We start from the raw sequence: 22,500 nt of genomic DNA, 5'->3' as shown, positions 1-22,500 counted from the left end.
CTCCTCCTCCTCCTCCTCCCTCGCTTGAATGGGCTTCATCCCATTACATAATTCATGGCTCCCATTTCATCTTTCGAGCAAACAGCCGCTCTGCATTCAAACATATGCTGCTTGTTGACTGACGACACGGAAAATGGGAACGTTGTTTGATTTAGCTGTTCTTATCACCTCCTCGCCCCCTGGATCTTCCATCTTAAAACGATCTCTCCTCGCTCGCGTGTACGCTTACACACACACACACATATATATCTATACGCATGTCGTGCGTAGGATTGCGCGAATGCGTTTAAAGGATGTTGAAGGATATTAAAGGGTACCAGAGTGTTTTGGCCTTCGCTTCCAGATTGGGATCGAACTCCTCTGAATGAGGAAGAGATGGATCATCCTACGAGTCGGCTACGGCTGGAGGGGGATAAGTCTACTCTACCAAATCTTGTTTATGAAGAAGGAGGAGAAGAAGAAGAAGAAGGTGTACCATGGGCATTCTTAGGAGAAAAGAGGGGATTTTGTGGTGGGGGTGGGGAATGGGAGGTACCGGAGGGGTTGTAGGGGTCAGTGGTTTGCTGGGGTGGGATGGAGTAGGGGTAGTTGGAGCTTGGGGTGCCCGGGGATTGGACCTCGGGGGTGCCCCGCGCTCTGCAGAGGCGAGGGCCAGTGTTTGCATTAGTAAACCTCTCTCGAGGGGGACCTCTCTAGAGGGGGTGGGGGGTGGGGGTAGGGGGGGGTTGAGGGCTATTGAGGGCCGTGTGTGCTCTCCCAATATCCAGCCTCGCTATTCTCCATGCATCGCTGACTTTTCGAGAGCAAGACACAGAAAAGGATTAAATAAAGACACATGTCCTTTCCACCCTCTCTCTCTCTCTCTCTCTCTCTCTCTCTCTCTCTCTCTCTCTCTCTCTCTCTCTCTCTCTCTGGTATTATTAGTGAAGACTTGGACTTTTCCCTTCTACCCACGTCTCCACAACCCTCGCCCTCGTTTTCCAGCGATCTTTTTTTATTGCTCTTTAAACGCAATAACGACGACGACTGTCCTGGAAAAGAGAGAGAGAGAGAGAGAGAGAGAGAGAGAGAGAGAGAGAGAGAGAGAGAGAGAGAGAGAGGGAGAGAGAGAGAAAAGATGCTCTTCTCGTGTATGGTAAATGTCGAATGATCGGGTTTATCAGACGTCCTGAAATCTCAGTGAGTACGATTATGAATTCTTTTTCCTTGAAAAACTCCAAATTTCGATTCCAGTGCGAATGGAATTACTGGTTCTTTGTGTTTTGTAAAGTCCCCATTTCCAGTCAGTCGCTTAGTTGAAGTGCGTGTATTTACGCATGTATGTATGCATGTATGTATTTGTGTATGCATGTGTTAAAGTGAAAGTAGTCAAACCTTATAAAAGTAATTTGAAAGTAGACATGTTTGGAGGCAAAATGGTGTTAAAACGACGGATAAAGATAATTGACTAATTTGAGGTTATGCTGTATGTGCGCGCACACACACACACATATATATATATGTATATATATATATACATACATATATATATATATATATATATATATATATATATATATATATATATATATATATATATATATATATATATATATATATATACACACACACACACACACACGTTCCTCGTCTTAAGGTTTTCGGCAAGTCACTCGAGTTGTTTTTGGCACCTACATACCATTTTGCACCCTAGCTGCGACTCAACAACGTCTAGTAACTATCAGGTACATTATTCTTGGTTTAGGTCGACTGACGAACGATGGAGTTTTAATAGAGTGTGTCCCTATGCCCATCCTCAACTAAGAATCTTATTTGGGTTCCATTACAAATTAGCTAAAAAAAATAAAGGTTTCTAGTTATATTTATTTTTTTTTTTAGTGAGTGATCTCTTCTTCGTGTACACTAGCGGATCCAGGGGCGGAGGGCACCTGGGCAGGTGGCCCCCCATGAAAAATAATGACAAAATAATAATATTGAAGATTTAGATAATAATAACATAAATGAGAAATATAAAAATGGGAAAAAATCTATTACAGAAATAATGATAAAATTTTGAGAAAAAATAATCTTAATGATAACATATATATATATATATATATATATATATATATATATATATATATATATATATATATATAAATCTTAATGATAACATACGTATATGTTTATATACAGTATATATAATATGAAAATTGGTGGCCCCATGAAATTGTTCTGGATCCGTCAGTGTTCGTGTATTTCAGAATACCTTCTGTAACTTCTTTCTAATGAACACCATATTCTATGGAAGCTTAAATTTTAAGTCAATGGCCCCTGTGGTGGGCTTGTTCCATATGAATAGGGTTCATCTCCTGAATAATAATAACAATAATAGCGTCAAAAAAAAGGAGAAAGAATTAAGAGAGAAAAGTGAGGAAGAAATAATTTTGCGCAGGAATAAAATCAATCAAAGGAAGCGTGTATTTGTGTGCGCGTAATTGTGCAGTATACAGATATCACATCGCAAATGGGTTCTTTTGCGTGCATTTCATTTCCCATACACTGGCGTAAATTCCCCGGTTGTTCTCTTGGTACGTCATTTATGTTCATCGGAATAAAACTTCACACAGTTATTATTATTATTATTATTATTATTATTATTATTATTATTATTATTATTATTATTATTATTCAGAAGATGAACCCTATTCGTACGGAACATGCCCACCAAAGGGGCTGTTGACTTGAAATTCAAGCTTCCAAAGAATGTTATTATTATTATTATTATTATTATTATTATTATTATTATTATTATTATTATTATTATTATTATTATTATTCAGAAGGTGAACCCTATTCATATGGAACATGCTCACCACATGGGCCACTGACTTGAAATTCAAGCTTCCAAAGATTATTATTATTATTATTATTATTATTATTATTATTATTATTATTATTATTATTATTATTATTATTATTATTATTATTATTCAGAAGATGAACCCTATTCGTACGGAACATGCCCACCACAGGGGATGTTGACTTGAAATTCAAACTTCCAAAGAGTGTTGTTATTATTATTATTATTATTATTATTATTATTATTATTATTATTATTATTATTATTATTATTCAGAAGATGAACACTATTCATATGGAACATGCCACCACAGGGTCCTTTGACTTGAAATTCAAGCTTCCAAAGAATATTAAGGTGTTCATTAGAAAGGACTAACAGATGGTAATAGGAAATGCAGAAAGAAGAGATAACTTATTTAAAGAAATAAATAAAATAACAAATAAATAAATAAATAGATCAGAATGTGTGTCAATTATGAAAATACAAGGAGAACTGTATTAGGGCAGCAAGTCTTTCCCTGACGATAAGAAATGAGGAGAATTTTTGGAATTGTGTTTATCTAATTCTTTTCCTTTTTCAGTCCTACTTTACGCTCGTATCCCCTGAGAGATAACGATTTCCGTTGTACTTTTAGGGGTCGTTAATATATATATATATATATATATATATATATATATATATATATATATATATATATATATGTATGTATGTATGTATGTATCTATGTATGTATTGATTGAATCCAAGAAATCACGAGAATGAAATTTGTAAAGCTTTCTAAGGGGCAATTTCCCTTCCGCCTTAGAAACTCAGTTGTGTTCTGAAGGGGAAGGGAGGTAGTCCCTTCTGTATTCTGAGGACGAGGAGTGGAGGAGAGGAGGACGAAGACGACGACGATGTGGAGAGGAGGACGAGGAGGACGAGGACGATGAGTGGAGGAGAGGAGGAGGAGGAGGAGGAGGAGGAGGACGAAGACGAGGAGTGGAGGAGAGGAGTAGGAGGAGGACGAGGAGCTGAAGGAGAAGAGGAGGAGGAGGAGGAGGACGAGGAGGAGTAGGAGTAGGAGGACGATGAGGAGGAGGAGGAGGAGGACGAGGAGGAGTAGGAGTAGGAGGACGATGAGGAGGATGAGGAAGAGAGGAGGGGGACGATGAGGAGGAGGAGGAGGGGGAGGAGGAGGCTGACAAGGACGAGGACGAGGAGTGGAGGAGGAGGACGAGGAAGAGAAGAAGGAATCACTTTCGTCCGTCGGAGGAGGAGGAGAAGAAGAAGATGCAGCGGTCACTTTCGCCCGTCGGTACTCACCCATGCCAGCCGTGATGGGCGTGAGGGGCGGCATGTCATCGCTCGGTATTTTTCTCTTGCGTGGGCGTCCCTTCTGTGCCGCGCCCACCCCGTTGTAGTAAGCTAGTCTGGGGGTAGCAGGGGAGAGGGGAGGGTAGGACATACCTGCTGCCACCCCCACGGTCTCCATCTCGGCCTCCGACTGTAGGATGAGTTCGTAGTGCGGGCGGCAGTAGACGGCCCCGTCGCGCATTCCGAAGTGGTCGCCTGCAACGACACAGAGAGAGAGAGAGAAGATAAGAGAATGTTAAATGATTTTTATTCTGGAAGGAGAGAGAAAAAAAGAAGAATGTTAAATTTTTTTTCTGGAAGGATAAAAAAAAGAGAACGTGAAATTTTTTTTCTGGGCAAAAAAAAAAAAAAAGGAAAGGTGAGAACTATAGATGGAGGAAAAAAAGACGAGAACTTTAAATGTTTTTTTCTTCTGGACGAAGAAAAAGAGGAAAGCGGGGAACATTAATTTTTTTTCTTCTGGATGGAGAAAAAAATGAGGAAAGCGGGGAACATTAAATGTTATTTTCTTCTGGATGGAGAGAAGAAAGACGAGAACGTTAAATGTTTTTTTTCTTTTGGACGGAAAAAAAGAGGAAAGCGGAGAACGTTAAATGTTATTTTCTTCTGGATGGAGAAACAAAAGACGATAACTTTAAATGTGTTTTTCTTCTGGATGGAAAAAAAGAAGAAAGCGGAGAACATAAATGTGTTTTCTTCTGGGTGGAAAAAAAAAAAGACTGGAAAACTTTAAATGTTTTTTCTTCTGTAGGGAAAAAAAGAGGAAAGCAGAGAACATTAAATGTTTTTCCTTCTGGATGGAGGAAGAAAGAAAAAAGAGGAAAGAGGAAGACATTAGATGTTTTCTTTAAAGTTTCCTTCTTTGGTGCGTGATGAGCTCGCTGGCGTGGCGTTTACTAGATAGGGGAAATAGCCGAGAAAAATAATGAATGATCTACTGTACGTATGTATGTATGTATGTATGTATGTATGTATGTATGTATGTGTTTATTTATGTAATATTTGTTTATGTAATATTATAACAGGTTCTTAGTTTATTATTACAATTTTCTTACATTGTAAAAAATACAGTATGTGCAGTATGTATTTATAAAATATTTGGTTATATATCCTGGTAAGTCTTTAATTTATTATTACAGTTATAGGCAAATCAAAGTCCTTCAAAAAAGAAGGCATCGTGCGTACCCCATACAAAAAATGGGAAGAAAGCACGTTAAAAGAAGAAGAAGAAGGAGATTACACTATAAAAATGTAGTATGTGTATGTAAGCATGTATGTATCTGTGTGTGTATTTATTTATTTATGTAATATTATAGCAAGTTTTTAATTTATTATTGCAACTTTTTACGTTGTAAAAAATACAGTATATGTATGTACTATGTATTTATATGTATGTATGTACATATATAAATTATATACATAATATATATTGATGATATATTTTCTCAGACGAACGGCTGAAATAACAACCTATTTTATTTAAACAATTTTCTTGTAAATTGTCCACTTGTTGGCATCATTAATAAATACATACGTAGATACATACATGCATACATACACATACTATATTTTTATAGCGTAATAAAACTGTAATGATATATTGAAATAAATGAGTCTGTTCAATAATAAATTCCTGTGCTTATCATTGCCTTTGATAATATATTTTCGCAAACGAACGACTAAAATAACGTATTTTGGAAATTTCTTTTGTCAATTATCCAATTGTCAGTTATGAAAAATATTTTTCCCATATATCTTTTACTTTGATAATACTTTTCTCAAACGAATGTTTAAAGAATGCTTAAAGTAATAACCTCTTTGAAATATTTCTCTAGTAAATTATACGCTTGTTGGTGTTCTAAAAAAAAAAAGTCCATGCAGATCTTTTAATTAGATATTTTTCTCAAACGAAATTTAAAATAATTTTAACATTCGTTTGAGAAAAATATTATCTAAGTCAATGATCTGCATGAAAAAATTTTTTTTTCGAGTACCAACAAGTGGATAATACAAGCAGCTGGATAATTAACAAGAGAAATATGTTAAATATTAAACCTTCGTTTGAGAAAATATATTATTATTATTATAACCTACAACACCCAAACAATACATTTACTGATATTTTCTCTGACAGAACACGCGTGGAGAGAAAAAAAAAACACCCACATTTACCCAGAATCATCGATTCAATTTACCCTTTATTTTGAGAAACATGTAAAATATTAAACCTTCGTTTGAGAAAATATATTATCTTTATTATAACCTATTTTAAAATTCTATTATCATTATTATAACCTACAACACCCAAACAATACATTTACTGACATTTTTGCTGACAGAACACGCATAAAAAAAACATTTACCCAAAATCATCGATTAAATTTTTTCTCTCCCCCCCCTTTTTTTTTATTTTTTTATTATTTCGCGATTTTATGGAAACGAATTTGGCCGGGCCGCCGGCCCATGATTAATTTCGATACGAAAATGTTGACATCAAAAGATTCAGGCACTGGGATGGAATTTTGAACGGCGTCCAGTAATTAATTTTCAAACCCTCATCAAAATCATCATCATTAAGCTGTTGGAAAAAAAAAACGAAATATACACGGGGCGCGCGCGCGCACGTACGCACGCAGTCCGTTTCGCATTTCGTTGTTTGTTTTTGTCAGAGTTTTAGGTGAATTAGGAAGCCGGCTGGAAATTTATAACTGAGCATGGGGTGGGTAGTGGGCGGGGGTGGTGGGGGTGGATGGATAGGGCTGTTTGTTGGGGGGGCGAGTGGGGTTGGGGTATGGGTACCTTCGGATTAAGAGGGTATTTTTGGACGCAGAAACTTTCATATTTTATTTGGAATTCTGTTCTCTCTTCCGTACTCCGCGTGTCTTATACCCATGTCTTCTTTAATATATAGATGGGGACAGATGGTTGCCCATCCCAGTGGCCTCTGCCTTCAAAGAGAACAAGTGTTCAGGCCTTAACATGAACCATTTATTATTATTAATATTATTATTAGTATCCTTACAGGTCGTGGTCCTCCTATTTCATTAGCTGCCACTCCACTTGTTAAATACTCTTCCTTTCCCATCACATGGCCAGACCATTTCTCTCTCTCTCTCTCTCTCTCTCTCTCTCTCTCTCTCTCTCTCTCTCTCTCTCTCTCTCTCTCTCTCTCTCTCTAACCTTTCGTATTCGGAATATGATCATTTCCCCAGTACACAGCAGCCACAAGTCTCCGCGTTTTGTATTTATAAGTCTCCAGACTTTATTTTCTGAGTGAGTGCCAGTGTCCCCCATGAATAAAGAAACAGCAGTCTTATGCAGGAGCCATAAATTCTCATTTACCAGTCGTCCTGCGGTCTCTTTTTTTTTTTTTTTTTTTGTTCTTCTGGAAACTGTGTGACGAGTCTTGAACTGGTTGATCTTGTGCGAGATAAAAACTCCTTTTTTTTCTGATTTTGCCACATGCACTGGGCTTCTTCTTCTTCTTCTTCTTCTTCTTCTTCTTCTTCTTCTTCTTCTTATTATTATTATTATTATTATTATTATTATTATTATTATTATTATTATTATTATTATTATTATTTGTGTAATAAAAATCCGCAGTTATATGGTAAATATATTACTATGTAAAATAAACCGAAGACTTTCGAACACTTATTATTATTATTATTATTATTATTATTATTATTATTATTATTATTATTATTATTATTATTGCAAATCTGCTTCCCTGTCTGAGTGTCATAAAAACTTACTGTCATTAATCTAATGAGTCAATAATCGATCACATTTCTTTTGTAATTCATCTGTGTGGGGGGATAACCTTGGTGCTTTTCGGGGCCGCCATATTGTGACCCATTTCCCCCAGACCAGAGTCCTAAGGCCTGTTGGAAGTTTTGGGATTAGGTTGCGAGTGTCATGTCCATACCTTCATATGGAAGTTTATAATTCAGCGGATATGGTATTCTTCATTGGTCACCTATACAGGTGGTGACCAGACCCAGTGTTTACTGATCGAGAGACCAGCTGTGTAGTTACGACTTTACTTTATTAATGAAAGAGTAATTAGAGTCTGGTATCGTGAGGGAGAATAGTTTTTCCTCTAACAAAACCCCGGAAAAATAAATTAAAGCTGATATTGTTTAATGTATGTTGTAATTTCCTTATTCCGGTTCCCAAATCTGGCGGCAGTGGTCTCTCTCTCTCTCTCTCTCTCTCTCTCTCTCTCTCTCTCTCTCTCTCTCTCTCTCTCTCTCTCTCTCGTTCGTTCGCTGTTCTTCTCACTAAGCATTCCGGTTGGAAGATTTCAAACCTCTCTCTCTCTCTCTCTCTCTCTCTCTCTCTCTCTCTCTCTCTCTCTCTCTCCGTTCGTCTCTCTCTCTCTCTTCTCTCTCTCTCTCTCTCTCTCTAAGTATTCCTCTTGGAAGATTTCAAACTCTCTCTCTCTCTCTCTCTCTCTCTCTCTCTCTCTCTCTCTCTCTCCTCTCTCTCTCTCTCTCCCCCAGAACTATCATCAATCTCTCTCTCTCTCTCTCTCCTCTCTCTCTCTCTCTCTCTCTCTCTCTCTCTCCCAGAATTATCATTAGTCTCTCTCTCTCTCTCTGTTTTCAAGGACTAGCATCAGTCTCTGTCTGTTTGTCTGTCTCTAGTCCTACCGTCTGCCTGTTCATCCTCAACGTATTCCGGTTTCAGAATCTCTCTCTCTCTCTCTCTCTCTCTCTCTCTCTCTCTCTCTCTCTCTCTCTCTCTCTCTTCAAAGGTTCCTTTTGAAGAGCCTTTAGCTATTGACTGAGTGTGTGAACGGCACAAGAACACAGCAGGCGCATGCGCCGACTCTCTTTATGGTGAATAATGTGGAGAATTGCATATGGTTTGAATTTCCATTTTTTTTCTTTTTATTTATTTATTTTTTTTTTTAGGAATCATGTATGCTCGTCGTCGGGAACTTTGATCCAGTCGTGACTATAAATATATATAGAACCTTTTGCTCGTGTACGTTTTAAATTGGTTTGTATATATATTTGGTTGCTAATATAGTCTATTTAATACGCAATCTTTCAGTGAGATGGTTTAAATGCACAGTTCTCTGTATGAGATTACTCTCAGTGATGTAATCTGGGTTGTATGCGTTCTTTCAATGATATGGTCTATATGCACTCTTCTCAATATGAGACTATATTCAGTGATGTAATCTTTTTTGTGCGTTCTTTAAATGAGATGGCTTAAATGCACAGTTCTCTATGTGAGATTACTCTCAGTGATGTGATCTGGTTTGTGTGTTCTTTCAATGAGATGGTTTAAATGCACAGTTCTCTATGTAAGATTACTCTCAGTGATGTAATCTTTTTGTGCGTTCTTTAAATGAGATGGCTTAAATACACAGTTCTCTGTATGAGATTATCTCAGTGATGTAATCAGGTTTGTGTGTTCTTTCAATGAGATGGTTTAAATGCACACTTCTCTGTATGAGATTATTCTCAGTGATATAATCTCTTTTGTATATGTGCTTTCAATGAGATTGTCTAAATGCAGAATTCTCTGTATGTGATTATCAGATATAATTTTTTGTGTTCTTTAAGTGAGATGGTTTAAATACACAGTTCTCGTGTATGAGATTATTCTCAGTGATGTAATTACTTTGTATGTGTGTTTTTAGCGAGATGGTTTAAATGCACAGTTCTCTGTGTGAAATTGTGAGATTATTCTCAGTGATATAATCTTTTTGTATGTTTGCTTTCAATGAGAAGGTTTAAAAGAACAATTCTCCGTATGGGATTATTCTCAGTGAAGAGCACGATTTAATGTCGATTCAGCATTCACACAATCTCATATTTCGATTATGAAACCGTCATCGCGTATTTCATCCCACGTGTTCTCTTCGGTCCGTGAAATCCACACAAGCATTTAATGTGCCTGAATGTGATTATGCGATACTCATCTTTTTTTTTTTTTACGAGACAAGTGATGAATAGCTCGTCTTCCCGTAACCTGATTTATAGAGATTTAATTTGACCTAATATAACATTATGAATGATTTATTGGGTCCGTTCTCTGCAGATTTATTCCCCCGTCAGCCGTTCGCAGGTGCTGGGAGTCCAGTTCTAAAGAGACAGATGTGAGAATCAAGCAGAACTGAGGAGGAAGCGTCGTGTTCTCCTCTGCTGAGCCCGTAGGGGGGTTAGTGCCGTCAGTGTACCTCGCGCGGTGCGCTGTAGGCAGTACTTAAGGTTCTTTGCAGTCTCCCTTCGGCCTCTAGCTGTAACCCCTTTCATTCCTATTACTGTTCCTCCGTTCATAATTTCTTCTTACTCTCCTCAACCCTCTCCTGACAGTTGATTCATAGTGCAACTGCGAGGTTTCCATCCTGTTACACCTTTCAAACCTACCTACTCTCAGTTTCCGTTTCAGCTTTAAATGGCCTCATAGATCCCAGCGCTTGGCCTTTGGCCTAAATTCTATATTATCTCTATTCTGTTCTTTTTTCCTTTTGCTCCATTACTTTGGGCCTGGGTTAGAAAATGCCAAATTTTTGCTCAGTCCCGATGGACTTTGCCCCGCCCCCTACCCTCACCCACCCCACCAAAAAATGAAAGAAGGAAAGAAATAGAAAGGTATGCCCACCTTTGTGTAGCTGCACGTGGCACGATGCGCAGGTGAAGCAGTGGAGGTGAAAAACGTGGTGTCTCGCTCTCATGACCAGTTCCTGGGGCGCTATGTCCAGGCCGCAGCGCCCGCACCTTCCGCAGCCGAATATTCTGGGGGGAAAGGAAAGAAAAATCGTGAAATTGGGGAATTTGATTGGATAAAATAGAACAGGCGACTCATTGAATGAGGAGGGGAGGAGGAGGAGGAGGAGGAGGAGGAGGAGGAGGTCAGTGATTTAACGTAGACTTTTTTATTCTTGAAATAAAGATTCTTGGTTGAGGAGGTAAAGGATTTAACGTTTTTGATTCTTGAAATAAAGATTCTTGGTTGAGGAGGTAAATGATTTAACATAGATTTTTTCATTCTTGGAATAAAGATTCTTGGTTGAGGAGGTAAAGGATTTAACGCTTTTGATTCTTAAAATAAAGATTCTTGGTTGAGGAGGTAAATGATTTAACATAGATTTTTTCATTCTTGGAATAAAGATTCTTGGTTGAGGAGGTAAATGATTTAACGTTTTTCATTCTTAAAATAAAGACTCTTGGTTGTGGAGGTAAATGATTTAACATAGATTTTTTTCATTCTTAAAATAAAGATTGTTGGTTGAGGAGGTAAAGAATTTAACGTTGTTAATTCTTAAAATAAAGATTCTTGACTGAGGGGGTAAAGGATTTAACGTTTTTGATTCTTAAAATACAGATTCGTGGTTGAGGAGGTAAAGGATTTAACGTTTTTGATTCTTGAAATAAAGATTCTTGGTTGAGGAGGTAAATGATTTAACGTAAAAGTATTTCATAAGTAAAATAAAGATTCTTGGTGAATGAATAACTCTTTAACTTTATTTTTTAGCTGGGTGCATAACAATTAAGGTACATCTGACTTTGACGCATGCTATGGAAATGGAACAAAGATGGCTCAACTTATTTTTTTGAATTTGGTACACAGTAATTATAGTAACCTACGCACTGATATTTGGTAAGGAAATGGAACATAGGTACCTTAGGCAGAAAATGATATCTGCAAAAAATTATGGAATACAGATAATTACATATTAACAAATAATATGTGCAAATGTAGTAACATGACCCCTTATCAATATGCATTTAGATGACGTTGCAGTCGGTGCATGCATAAAGAGACAAGTAAATTCTAAGTCTTTGGCTTTAAAAATAGGCTGGAGGAACGACAGATCCTGCAAGAATACTTATAATAATCAAAACTAAAACGAACCAGGAATAAAGATGAAATTCCGATATTTATCGTTCAGTTTTCAACTCACGTACGATTTCAAAATCGTTTTAAGGCTGAATTTTGAGGAAACCAGATCTTCTGAAATATTTTAACTGTGATTTCGAATTTGTATTTAGACATACAAGATATTCCAAAACGTATTGGTGACGAGTAGGGGACTGGGTATACTTAGATAACCCTAATTCATTGGGTAGGGAAGTCGGGGAGGCATTGGGTATATATGTATCGTAATCCTGACATGCACAGGATATTCGACAACGAGTTGGTATCGAAAAGGGGAATTGGATAACTCTACCAGATAACTCTGGTAGAGGGGAGAGGGAAGGGAAGGGGAGGGGAAAAAGAGTGGGAGGGGTAAAAGAAGGGAAGGGGGTATTGGAAGATTATTGAGGTCTTTGGGTGAGGAGCGAGAAAGGGTATCTACAACAACCTTCATAAACGGTACACCAAGATACTTCCAGTAGAGAGAAAAGCTGGAAGAGGGGAATAATAAGGGGGGGGTGATGTAGACCTCTGGGGGTTCAGGGGTAGGGGAGACCAGAGAAGGAGAGTCTTCATGAACGCGGCCAGGAGCAGCCTGCATCTTGCAAAGCCTTCAAGAACGCTTCCAGGAGCAGCCTGCATCTTCTAGCCTTCATGAACACGTCCAGTAGCAGCCTGCAGCTCGGAAAGCCTTCATGAACGCGTCCAGGAGCAGCCTGCAGCTCGGAAAGCCTTCATGAACGCGTCCAGTAGCAGCCTGCAGCTCGGAAAGCCTTCATGAACGCGTCCAGTAGCAGCCTGCAGCTCGGAAAGCCTTCATGAACGCGTCCAGGAGCAGCCTGCAGCTCGGAAAGCCTTCATGAACGTGTCCAAGAGCCTGCATCTTGCTGCCTTCATGAACGCGTCCACTAGGAGCCTGCATCTTGGAGCCTTCATGAACGCGCCCAGGAGCCTGCGGTTCGCAAAGCCTCCATGAACGCGTCCCCGGGCGAGATAGACGAACGAACTCGCGAAACGGAAACGCAACTTCCGCAGAACGGTCTATCGCACCTTTATACCTGGTGGGGGCGTTATTCAATATTACCGATTTTAATGAGAGAAAGAGAGGGGTGGGGAGGAGATGGGGCTGGAGGGGGCTTTTTAGAGCATCAAGGCTCCTTCAGAGGAAGGAATACAAGCCGGAAATGGGATTGGGAGTTGAGGGATGGCAAGGAAGGGATGTAATGGAATATTTATGATTTCGAATTTTTTTTATTTATATTTTTTTTTATTCGCTAAAGAAGGAGGGGACATTGAAAATGAAAAATCCACGGATTTATTAGTTTTTTTTATAATTTTCTGTAACGACTTTCTTTATAGTTGCTAGGTAACTTATTAGTTCAGATTAATGGGGAGGTAACGTATAATTGTTAATTGTATGTGAAATTCTTTATTCATTCGTACTTATGTAAATATATATATATATATATATATATATATATATATATATATATATATATATATATATATATATATATATATATAGGGCAATGAATAATATACATACATACATACATACATACATTATACATATATATATGTATGTATGTATGCATGTATATTATATTTGTTCATGTGTATCACTGACCGGTTCATACATGCATGCGCACATAATATTCATTCTGTTTACACAGTTCTAAACCGAGTTTTGTTGTTATCAACTTGAAGTTCCTGACAGAAGTGAAAAAGCTACGAACAATATACTCTTCACAACAGCGGGATATCTAACTGGTTTGTAAATCAAACATTAGCTTTCTTTGCGCTGGTGAAGCTTTATTCTTGCTCCAAGTGCTTTATGAATAATTAGGAGCTTTACAAAATTTAAAGGCAAAGCGAAACAGGGTCTTTTTGGTGGGGTAGCGCCATCAGTAAACCTTACGTCACGCGGTGCACTGAAGGCATTATTCAAGGTTCTTTTCAGCGTTCCTTCCTTAGGCCACCCCCTAGCTGTAACCCCTTTCATTCCTTTTGCTGTACCTCCGTTCGTATTATCTGTCTTCCATCTTATTTTCCACCATCTCCTAACAATAGTCTTATAATGCAACTGCGAGGCTTTCCTCTTAGTTACACCTTTCAAAGCTTTTCACTCTCAATTTCCCTTTCAGCGCTGAATGACCTCATAAGTCCCAGCGCTTGGCCTTCGGCCTAAATTTTACATTCCAATTCCAATTCCAACATGACGACATAAAGTCCAGGAAAAAGCAAGATGAACGTTAGCTTGTTTGCGAAGGCATTTAGGAACAAACATTCCGGAGAATTTCGAATTAATTGAATTAATTTGAATGATTTAGGAAGTAGAATAAGAGAGAAGAAGTGTAAAAAACCTTATATGCAGTATATATGTATATACATATATATATATATATATATATATATATATATATATATATATATATATATATATATATATATATATATATATATGTATAACTGCATCATGTATAACTGAAAAAAATATGGAACGTGATGAATATATAAATAAAGACAAAATCCTCGAAGAAAAGTGAAACGATGGAGTGCTGCAAGGCCTTTCGACTTATAGCTAAGCAAAGGACCTTAAGTCGAAAGGCCTTGCAGCACTCCATTGTTTCTCTTCGTGGATTTTGTCTTTTATATATATATATATAATTAAGTGTGTGTGTGTGTTTTACATATACACAAGATACTCCCGTATAATCATCTTATTCATTTAGAAATGCGGGCACCTGTAGTATATATACAGCAAACATTCAAACACAAATCGTTCGGACGTTAACCATCTCATATTCACTCGCAAAGAAAAACTCTCCACTCTTTCCAACACAACTGGATCCCTAAACCTCCTTTGTCAGACCTTTCACACCTTCCGCTCGTCAATTTTATTATTTATTTATTTTTGTTGGAAAGAATCAATAACCTTTATCTTTCTTTCCCCCCCTTTTTTTTTTATTTCTCTTTCCTTTCTTTAGCGCCGCTGAGATATGACGGGAAGATATGGCACAGTTTCGATTGGTGGTACCCTACCCCAATCTCCTCGTCTGCCTCCCCCCCCATCTCCTGGTCTGTCTCCCCCTCTCCTCATATCTACCCCCCTCTCCTGGTCTGTCTCCCCCTTTCCTCATGTCTACCCCTCTCCTTCTCTGTCTCCCCGTCCCCTCCTTTGTCTCCCCCTCTCCCTGTCTCCCACCCCCTTCCCCCACAAAGGCGGAACAATGGCGAACTGATGATGACTACTTTGATGATGATGATGTGTCTGTGTTTACAGGACACTCTGCCGACTCCCACGCCGCCACTGGACCTACCACTGAGGAAAGCTCGCCCCCACCGAGGAGAAGGAACTACCCTTTTTCTCCTGCCACTTAATATACCAATTATTACACTGGGCCTTTTACCACCTCGGCGGAGGAACCCTTCAACTCGACACAAGCCTTGACACATCAGGTTACGCCCTTCTTTTTAACCTCTCTCTCTCTCTCTCTCTCTCTCTCTCTCTCTCTCTCTCTCTCTCTCTCTCTCTCTCTCTCTCTCTCTCCCTTTTCGCCAGGTGTCTTGTGCTGCGGCTACCTGGTTATTATACACTTGTTCCAATTCGGCGCCTCGCGACGCCCCGTTTAGCGCCTAGGTGGGTTGTAGGGGGGGGGTGTGGCCATGGTCGAAGTATATTGATGGGGAAGGAAGGTTTTGTCTCGTGAGGATGGCCCTTTTGATGTCCTAGGTTCAGTGAATGGAGTCTCAGTTGAGGCTGAATTCCATCTGTGAGTCTTGTTGTTTTATTTTACGTTGGCCCTATGCCAGCAAGGCCTGTCGTTCTTGGGCAGCCTGTAACAAGCAAGCAGAAAGGAGTCTAAACTGAGGATGTAATTCCATGTACGAGCCTTTTTGTTGTTTTTTTTCTGTCAAAGAAAACTATTGTGTCAGCTTTGTCTGTCCGTCCGCACTTTTTTCTGTCCGCCCTCAGATCTTAAAAACTACTGAGGCTAGAGGGCTGCAAATTGGTATGCTGATCATCCACCCTTCAATCATCAAAAATATCAAAATGCAGCCCTCTAGCCTCAGTAGTTTTTATTTTATTTAAGGTTAAAGTTAGCCATAATCATACTTCCGGCAGGGCTATAGGTACCAACAACATAAGCCACCACCGGACCGTGGCTGAGTTTCATGGGCCGCGGCTAAGAGTTTTATGGGCCTTGGCTGAGGCCACCACCGGACAGAAAACTCGATGGCGCCGAAGAAACTTTTGCTCTGAAGCCATTGTGTTAGAGCCATGAAAGCAAATTAAAATAGCTGTATGTGTCACAGAGACCTAGAAGGAGTTTGTGATGGAACTTATACAGAGGTAACGTGGAGTGCGTTAAGCAAGCATGCTGAAGTAAATAACCCCCTTAGGGGGTGGGGAGTACTGCCGTCAGTGCACCTCACGCACGGTGCACTGTCGGTATTGCTTATGGCTCTTTGCAGCGTCCCTTCGGCCCCTGGCTGCAACCCCTTTCATTCCTTTTACTGTACCTCCATTCATATTCTCTCTCTTCCATCTTACTTTCCACCCTCTCCTAACAATTATTTCATAGCGCAACTGCTTTGAGGTTTTCCTCCTGTTACACCTTTCAGACCTTTTCACTGTCAATTTCCATTTCAGCGCTGAATGACCTCATATGTCCCAGCGCTTGGCCTTCGGCCAAAATTGTATATTGTATTCTATTCTGTTCTGTAGTAGGTAACTGTTGAAATGATTAAAGATTTTCATGATGGAAGCAAAGCATTTTATTAGATTATATGTAGTAAGGAGAATGACTGGTTTGGTGTAAAAGTGTGTGAAGGCAAGGATGTTTTCTGTCTCCATAGCTGTTTAATATATTTATGGCTGATGCAAAGCAAAAATAAAAAAGAGAAGGAAATTTGACACACGGAAGTTTGTCGGATGAGTAAATAAGCCATGAGTCGAGCGTGAAATGTTTGACTCTTGCAGGTGATACAGCACTGATATGGGATAGTGAAGAGACACTGCAAAAACGAGTGAAAGAACTTACGTATTTGTAAAAGGGGTAAGTAAAAGTAAGGCTATTAGGGAAATTGGAGCAAGGAATATGGAACAATGAACGTTAACATGGTTCATGAAAGAATGGAAACAGCTGGTGGTATCCGTTAGTAGAATGCAAGGTTAGAATGTATGAAGGAATCGTTGAGCCAACTCTCAAGTATGGAAGTAATATGGGGATTTTGAATGTAAACAAAAGAAAGGGTTTCTATATTAATTTTTTTTTATAAGATGGACCAGAAGTTTCCAAGGTGGTTTGGTTAGATGGAAAGGAAGGAGATTTATCGGTTGGTGAAGAAAATGTATAATTCTGAAGTTTTGATAGGTTGGTGAAGAAAATGTAATTCTGAAGTTTTGATAGGTTGGTGAAGAAAATGTATTATTCTGAAGTTTTGATAGGTTGGTGAAGAAAATGTATAATTCTGAAGTTTTCAAAGGCAGAAGAAAAATAAATAAAAAGTGCTGGAAAGATCAAATGAAATCAGTGTTGAAAAGTTAGGTCTAAGGGAAGTGCAACAATGCATGCATAGTGTTACCCATAATTCATCTGTTGAAATGTGAACAGGGCTGTGCATGGAGTTATACAGCCACTTCTCATGTGGGAAATGGCCTAACGTTGAAATATTTATATTATAAATATGTGGACACGTGGTCCAGTGGTTATCGCACTCTTCTCAGTTATGAAGAACCCCAAGCCTGTTGGTGGTTGGGTTTGATTGCTTACGACAATCTTTCATGAGATATTTCCAGAAATTATTGTTGTTTTTCTGTGAGCTCTTGCGATGGTTGAGGAATGGATCGAGGAAGATAAGATGTTAATATGAATTCATGAGGGAATGCGAATCTAGAATTACTTTTTGGACTTGGCGGAGGTTGGCATTTTCTGGTATTTTCAGTTCATATTTCTGCGGTGATGTTCACTATCCATTCTATATGACTTGTCTTGGGTTGGAATGACAATTATCAAGTTAGAATTGATGGCTGATAACAAATTTAAACGAAAAGGAAAAATGTATGAAGCAGAGGAAATGAAAAAGATCTATTCTGCTGTAAATAAATAAACGATATGTAAATGAACAAATGGCACACATAAAGAAACTATTTAAATAACTCGTATTTGAACAACGCTGAAAATTATGCTCCTACAGATAATATAATAATAATAATAATAATAATAATAATAATAATAATAATAATAATAATTTTACATGAACAAGAAAAACAACTAATATTTGTTCTTTGACAACTTCAGCCGAGGAGTCAATCTTATAAACTCAATAATGATTTAGATAATATTCATAAGTATTAAGTACTCTTGACGGGTAGCATGTACTCAGTGTTTGTTTGTTCTAGCTGAGCTGAATGAATGTATTTGCCAGATAACGTTTGCTTGATTATGATTTAGTATATTGTTGCTCGTATTCACTTATTATTTTTATCACAATAATAATAATAATAATAATAATAATAATAATAATAATAATAATAATAATAATAATAATAATAATAATTATTATTATTATTATATATTATTATTATTAAATATTAATATTATTATTATTATTAATCTTATATATTGTTGTTGTTACTGATATATTTATTTCATATCTCAAATACCAACAACACACCACCAGGAACAACAACAAAATCAACAACAATAATAATAATAATAATAATAATAATAATAATAATAATAATAATAATAATAATAATAATAATAATAATAATAAATAAATAAATAAATAAATAAAACACTCTGCCTTATAGGAAGCTTAATTTATGGATGGGATTTATCAGCATTGAAGAGTCCAACAGATCGATGAATTTGTCGAGAGAGAGAGAGAGAGAGAGAGAGAGAGAGAGGAGCCCGGTATTGTTGTGATGTTGAAGTGGCTCTCGTGGTCGAGGATGACACTCGGCCTCGGGATACCCAACATTGATTTTATCTTTTAAATGAGATTTAGTGGAACAGTGGAAGCAAGAACATCGCGGGGGGAGGGGAGAGGGGGGAGGGGTAAGGGGCCTGGGAAGAACGTAAGAGAATTAGGGAAAGGAAGACAAAAAATAATTATGAAAAGGATGGTGGGAGGTAATATGAGGAATGAGAGGGTGTGGGTTTTGGGGGGGTGGCTGAAGGGGGGATTTGGGGAGTGGTTGAAGGGGGTGAGGGGTGTCGCAGGGTAGAACTCAATAGAACAAGGGAGATGGGAGTGGATGAGCTGAAATTTCCCAGGTTGGTATCTCACCGACTCTCTTCAGTATTGATTCTCATATTCGTGATGATGATGATGATGATGATGGCCGTGCGAACGAGAATTCGTAATGATTCTTAGTTTTGTTCATTTTTTTTTCTTTCCACCAGCTTGCACTGATAAAGTGGTTTTCCATTGGGTGATACTGGGCGTCATTGAGAATGTTTCGACCGAGGTCTGTTAATGACTGCGATTATCAGATAATTAACTCTAGAGTTATTTTTCAATAATTTTGTATTTCGAAGGAGCCCGTGAAATAAGTGTTAGATTTAAATTGAACAATAACTGGTTGTGAAGACAGAATGTGTCTTAAAGCTGGTTATAACAAAGCAATGTAATGGGCAATTTATCATTTCTCTTCTCTCTCTCTCTCTCTCTCTCTCTCTCTCTCTCTCTCTCTCTCTCTCTCTCTCTCTCTCAAATGTACCAACGAAGATGCCAGTGGAATATTATGTAGAAATCCAGAGGTCTCTGGACTGAGTAATTTGTAGTTCCAAGGTGGCTGAAATGATCGAAAAACTGATTGTCCTTAAATCTTGTTAATCTTTTTCCGGCTCGAATTATGTTGTGGCTCCGGTTGGCGAATGGTATCCGGACATATCAATTTCTGCAGCCCTAACTGGCTAGTGTTATGCAAAGTGACATAGTTGTTAATGTGCGAATTGGCGTATTCCTTTTAGCTCTATCTGGTTAAATTGATCCATATTACCTAAAGTTATCTGAACTCACGTGTTTTGTTCTTTTAAACGGCTGAAGCTATCCAAATTTAATGCGTGTGAACTTTTAACAGTTCAGAGATATGACGATTTCAGGTACTTTTCCCCACAACGGCTAAAAAGAATAAGTTCTTCCGAAGGGCCAAGGTTATCCGGACCGACGGTTCTTGTGCCTGGAGTAACTAAAATGATTAGTTTTCACAGGTCATATTTATCCAGATTTTGACGAAATTCGAATTTGATGCCATTTATAACCTTGGTTGGCCGAAACTGTAAGTTCTGTCCGGTTGAAGTAACCCAAAGCGATGTATTTTGCACCTGTTAATTAAAGGAAAGAGTCGTCCTTATTTAAAGTGATTTTTGCCAACAACGGACTGAAACTGTAAAGTTCCCACCAGCCCAGAGTTATCCGCACTGACGTATGACGTAGCCACATATTCCCCCTCAACAGGGCAAAGTTATCCCGCCCCCTCAACAGGTCAAAGATTATCCTCCCCACAGGTCAAAGTCTCCCCCACCACAGGTCAAAGTTATCCGAATTTGACGCGTTTGGTAGCCCTAAATGGATACAGGTAGCGACTGGGGAACCTCCCTCCCCTTCCCCATCCTATCCCCCTCCTCCCCTTCCCCATTCCCCCCTCTCCCCCTACCCATCCTAACAGGCCAAAGTTATCCGGACTTGACGCTTTTCGTAGCCCTAACTGAATACAGGTAGCAACTGGGGGTCACCCCTCCCACCATCCCCTCCCCTCCCCTCCCCTCTCATTCCCGTCTCCTCCCTTCTTCTTCTTCCCTATTTTCCCTCCCCTCCCCCTCCCCTTCCTCCCCTCCCCTCCCCTCCCCTCCTCTCTACCCCTCCTAACAGGCACAAACTTATCCGGATTTGACGCGTTTTGTAGCCCTAACTGGATACAGGTAGCTATCGGGAACATCTCCCCCTCTTCCCCCTACCCATCCCCCATCTCCCTTCCCCCCTCCCCCTCGAGGGTCCTGGCCTCGCGTGTCCTTATCGCTAATCTGTCCGAAGTGCCTTGGAACAAGGGCATCACCAGCCACTCTCACCTGTTGGATCATCGCCGCTCTCCTCTGGCGAGTCCTTATTTTCTGCTTTCTCAATTTCCTTCTTTTCTTTGCCTTTGTTTGTTCGTTTGTTTGTTTGTCTCATTTGTTTTGTGCACTCGGTCGCTGTTTTCATCATCTTTTTATTCTTTTCTCTGATTATTATCGTTATATATTATCATTATTATATATTATTAATGTTGTTTAGACAGACCTCAGGTCAGCGGTTCAAATTCCCCAAAAAAGAAAATTTATTAATTATTATTATTATTATTATTATTATTATTATTATTATTATTATTATTATTATTATTATTAACTGGCAATCTTACCTGGCAACTGGTGTCAAGGCGAACCTCAGGTCAGCTGTTCAAATTCCCAAAAGGGAGTTTTATTATTATTATTATTATTATTATTATTATTATTATTATTATTATTATTATTATTATTATTATTATTAAATAAACCATTTTTCTAAAGGTTGTCTATCCTTCTTGATCCTAATCGTCTTCACTGTCTCCATCTCATCCCTCGTTATCCTCCTCACGTCTTCCTTAGATTATCCTGTTCATCTCTTTCGCCATCTTGTCCTGGTCTTCATTTTCCTCTAATTCTTCCTTTGTTGTTCCTCTTGTTTCTCCCTCGACTTCTCGTTTGTTCCTCCCCTCATTTTACCTTCTTCCTCCTCTTGTCCAATTACCTCATTTATCTTCCTCCTCCTCCTCCTCCTCCTCTCCATTTTAATGTTCTTTCCTCTTTCGCTTTTCCTCCTTCCTCTTATTCTTATGTTCTGTAGCTATCCACCTTATCTCTTGTCCACTTTACTTCTTTACTACGACGTCTCTGTACCTTTTATTATCTTTATTTCTGTCTCCTTTTTTTATTTCCTTCTATTCCTCTTCCTTTTATAATTTTTAAGGCCTGCTCTTGTTTCATTCCTTCATTTTCTGCACCGGTTGGCTTTCGCTTCGATGGTTTATTCTCTTTTCGTTCTTTTTTCTACGTGTTTCGCCCATTTGTACTTCTTAACGCCTTCTGCTCGTTATCCATATCTATCTCGTCTTTCTGTTGTTTTTACCAAATTATTTTCTTCCTCTCATTCCCCTCTGTCTATAGCCTCCCACCCCAAATGCAGTTTTTCTTTATTCCTTCTACTCCTTTCTATTTCTTTCATCCTCTCTCGTCTTGTATTTCGTTCTCTTTCTCTAAACCCTGTTCGCGATTCCGTCCAATTTTTCCGCTTCCTCCTATTTACTTACATCGTCATCGTTCCATTTCTCTTCCTTTTCTATTCATCTATCTAACTAGATACTTTCGTGTTCTCACCTCTTCCTTCCACCTCCT

General features: G+C 38.6%; 1 protein-coding gene across 3 annotated transcripts in view; it reads right to left on the bottom strand.

Moving 5' to 3' along the window:
* The window catches only part of LOC136826756 (LIM/homeobox protein Lhx9-like), a 98,500-nt gene that overhangs the window by 33,569 nt on the left and 42,431 nt on the right, over nt 1-22,500 (bottom strand). For 2 of the 3 annotated variants that reach the window (XM_067084171.1, XM_067084169.1), the window contains exons 2-3: nt 10,820-10,953; nt 4,148-4,393 (exon numbers count right to left, since the gene is read on the bottom strand). In XM_067084171.1, coding sequence (XP_066940272.1) covers nt 4,148-4,393; nt 10,820-10,953 — 380 coding nt within the window. The remainder of the gene's footprint in view (nt 1-4,147; nt 4,394-10,819; nt 10,954-22,500) is intronic. The other variant, XM_067084170.1, reaches the window with a different exon arrangement.

The sequence above is a fragment of the Macrobrachium rosenbergii genome, chromosome 41 (assembly GCF_040412425.1).
Source record: "Macrobrachium rosenbergii isolate ZJJX-2024 chromosome 41, ASM4041242v1, whole genome shotgun sequence".
Classification (NCBI taxonomy): domain Eukaryota; kingdom Metazoa; phylum Arthropoda; class Malacostraca; order Decapoda; family Palaemonidae; genus Macrobrachium; species Macrobrachium rosenbergii.
The sequence above is the reverse complement of the archived record's forward strand: the minus strand, read 5'-3'. Positions and strand labels throughout refer to the sequence as shown.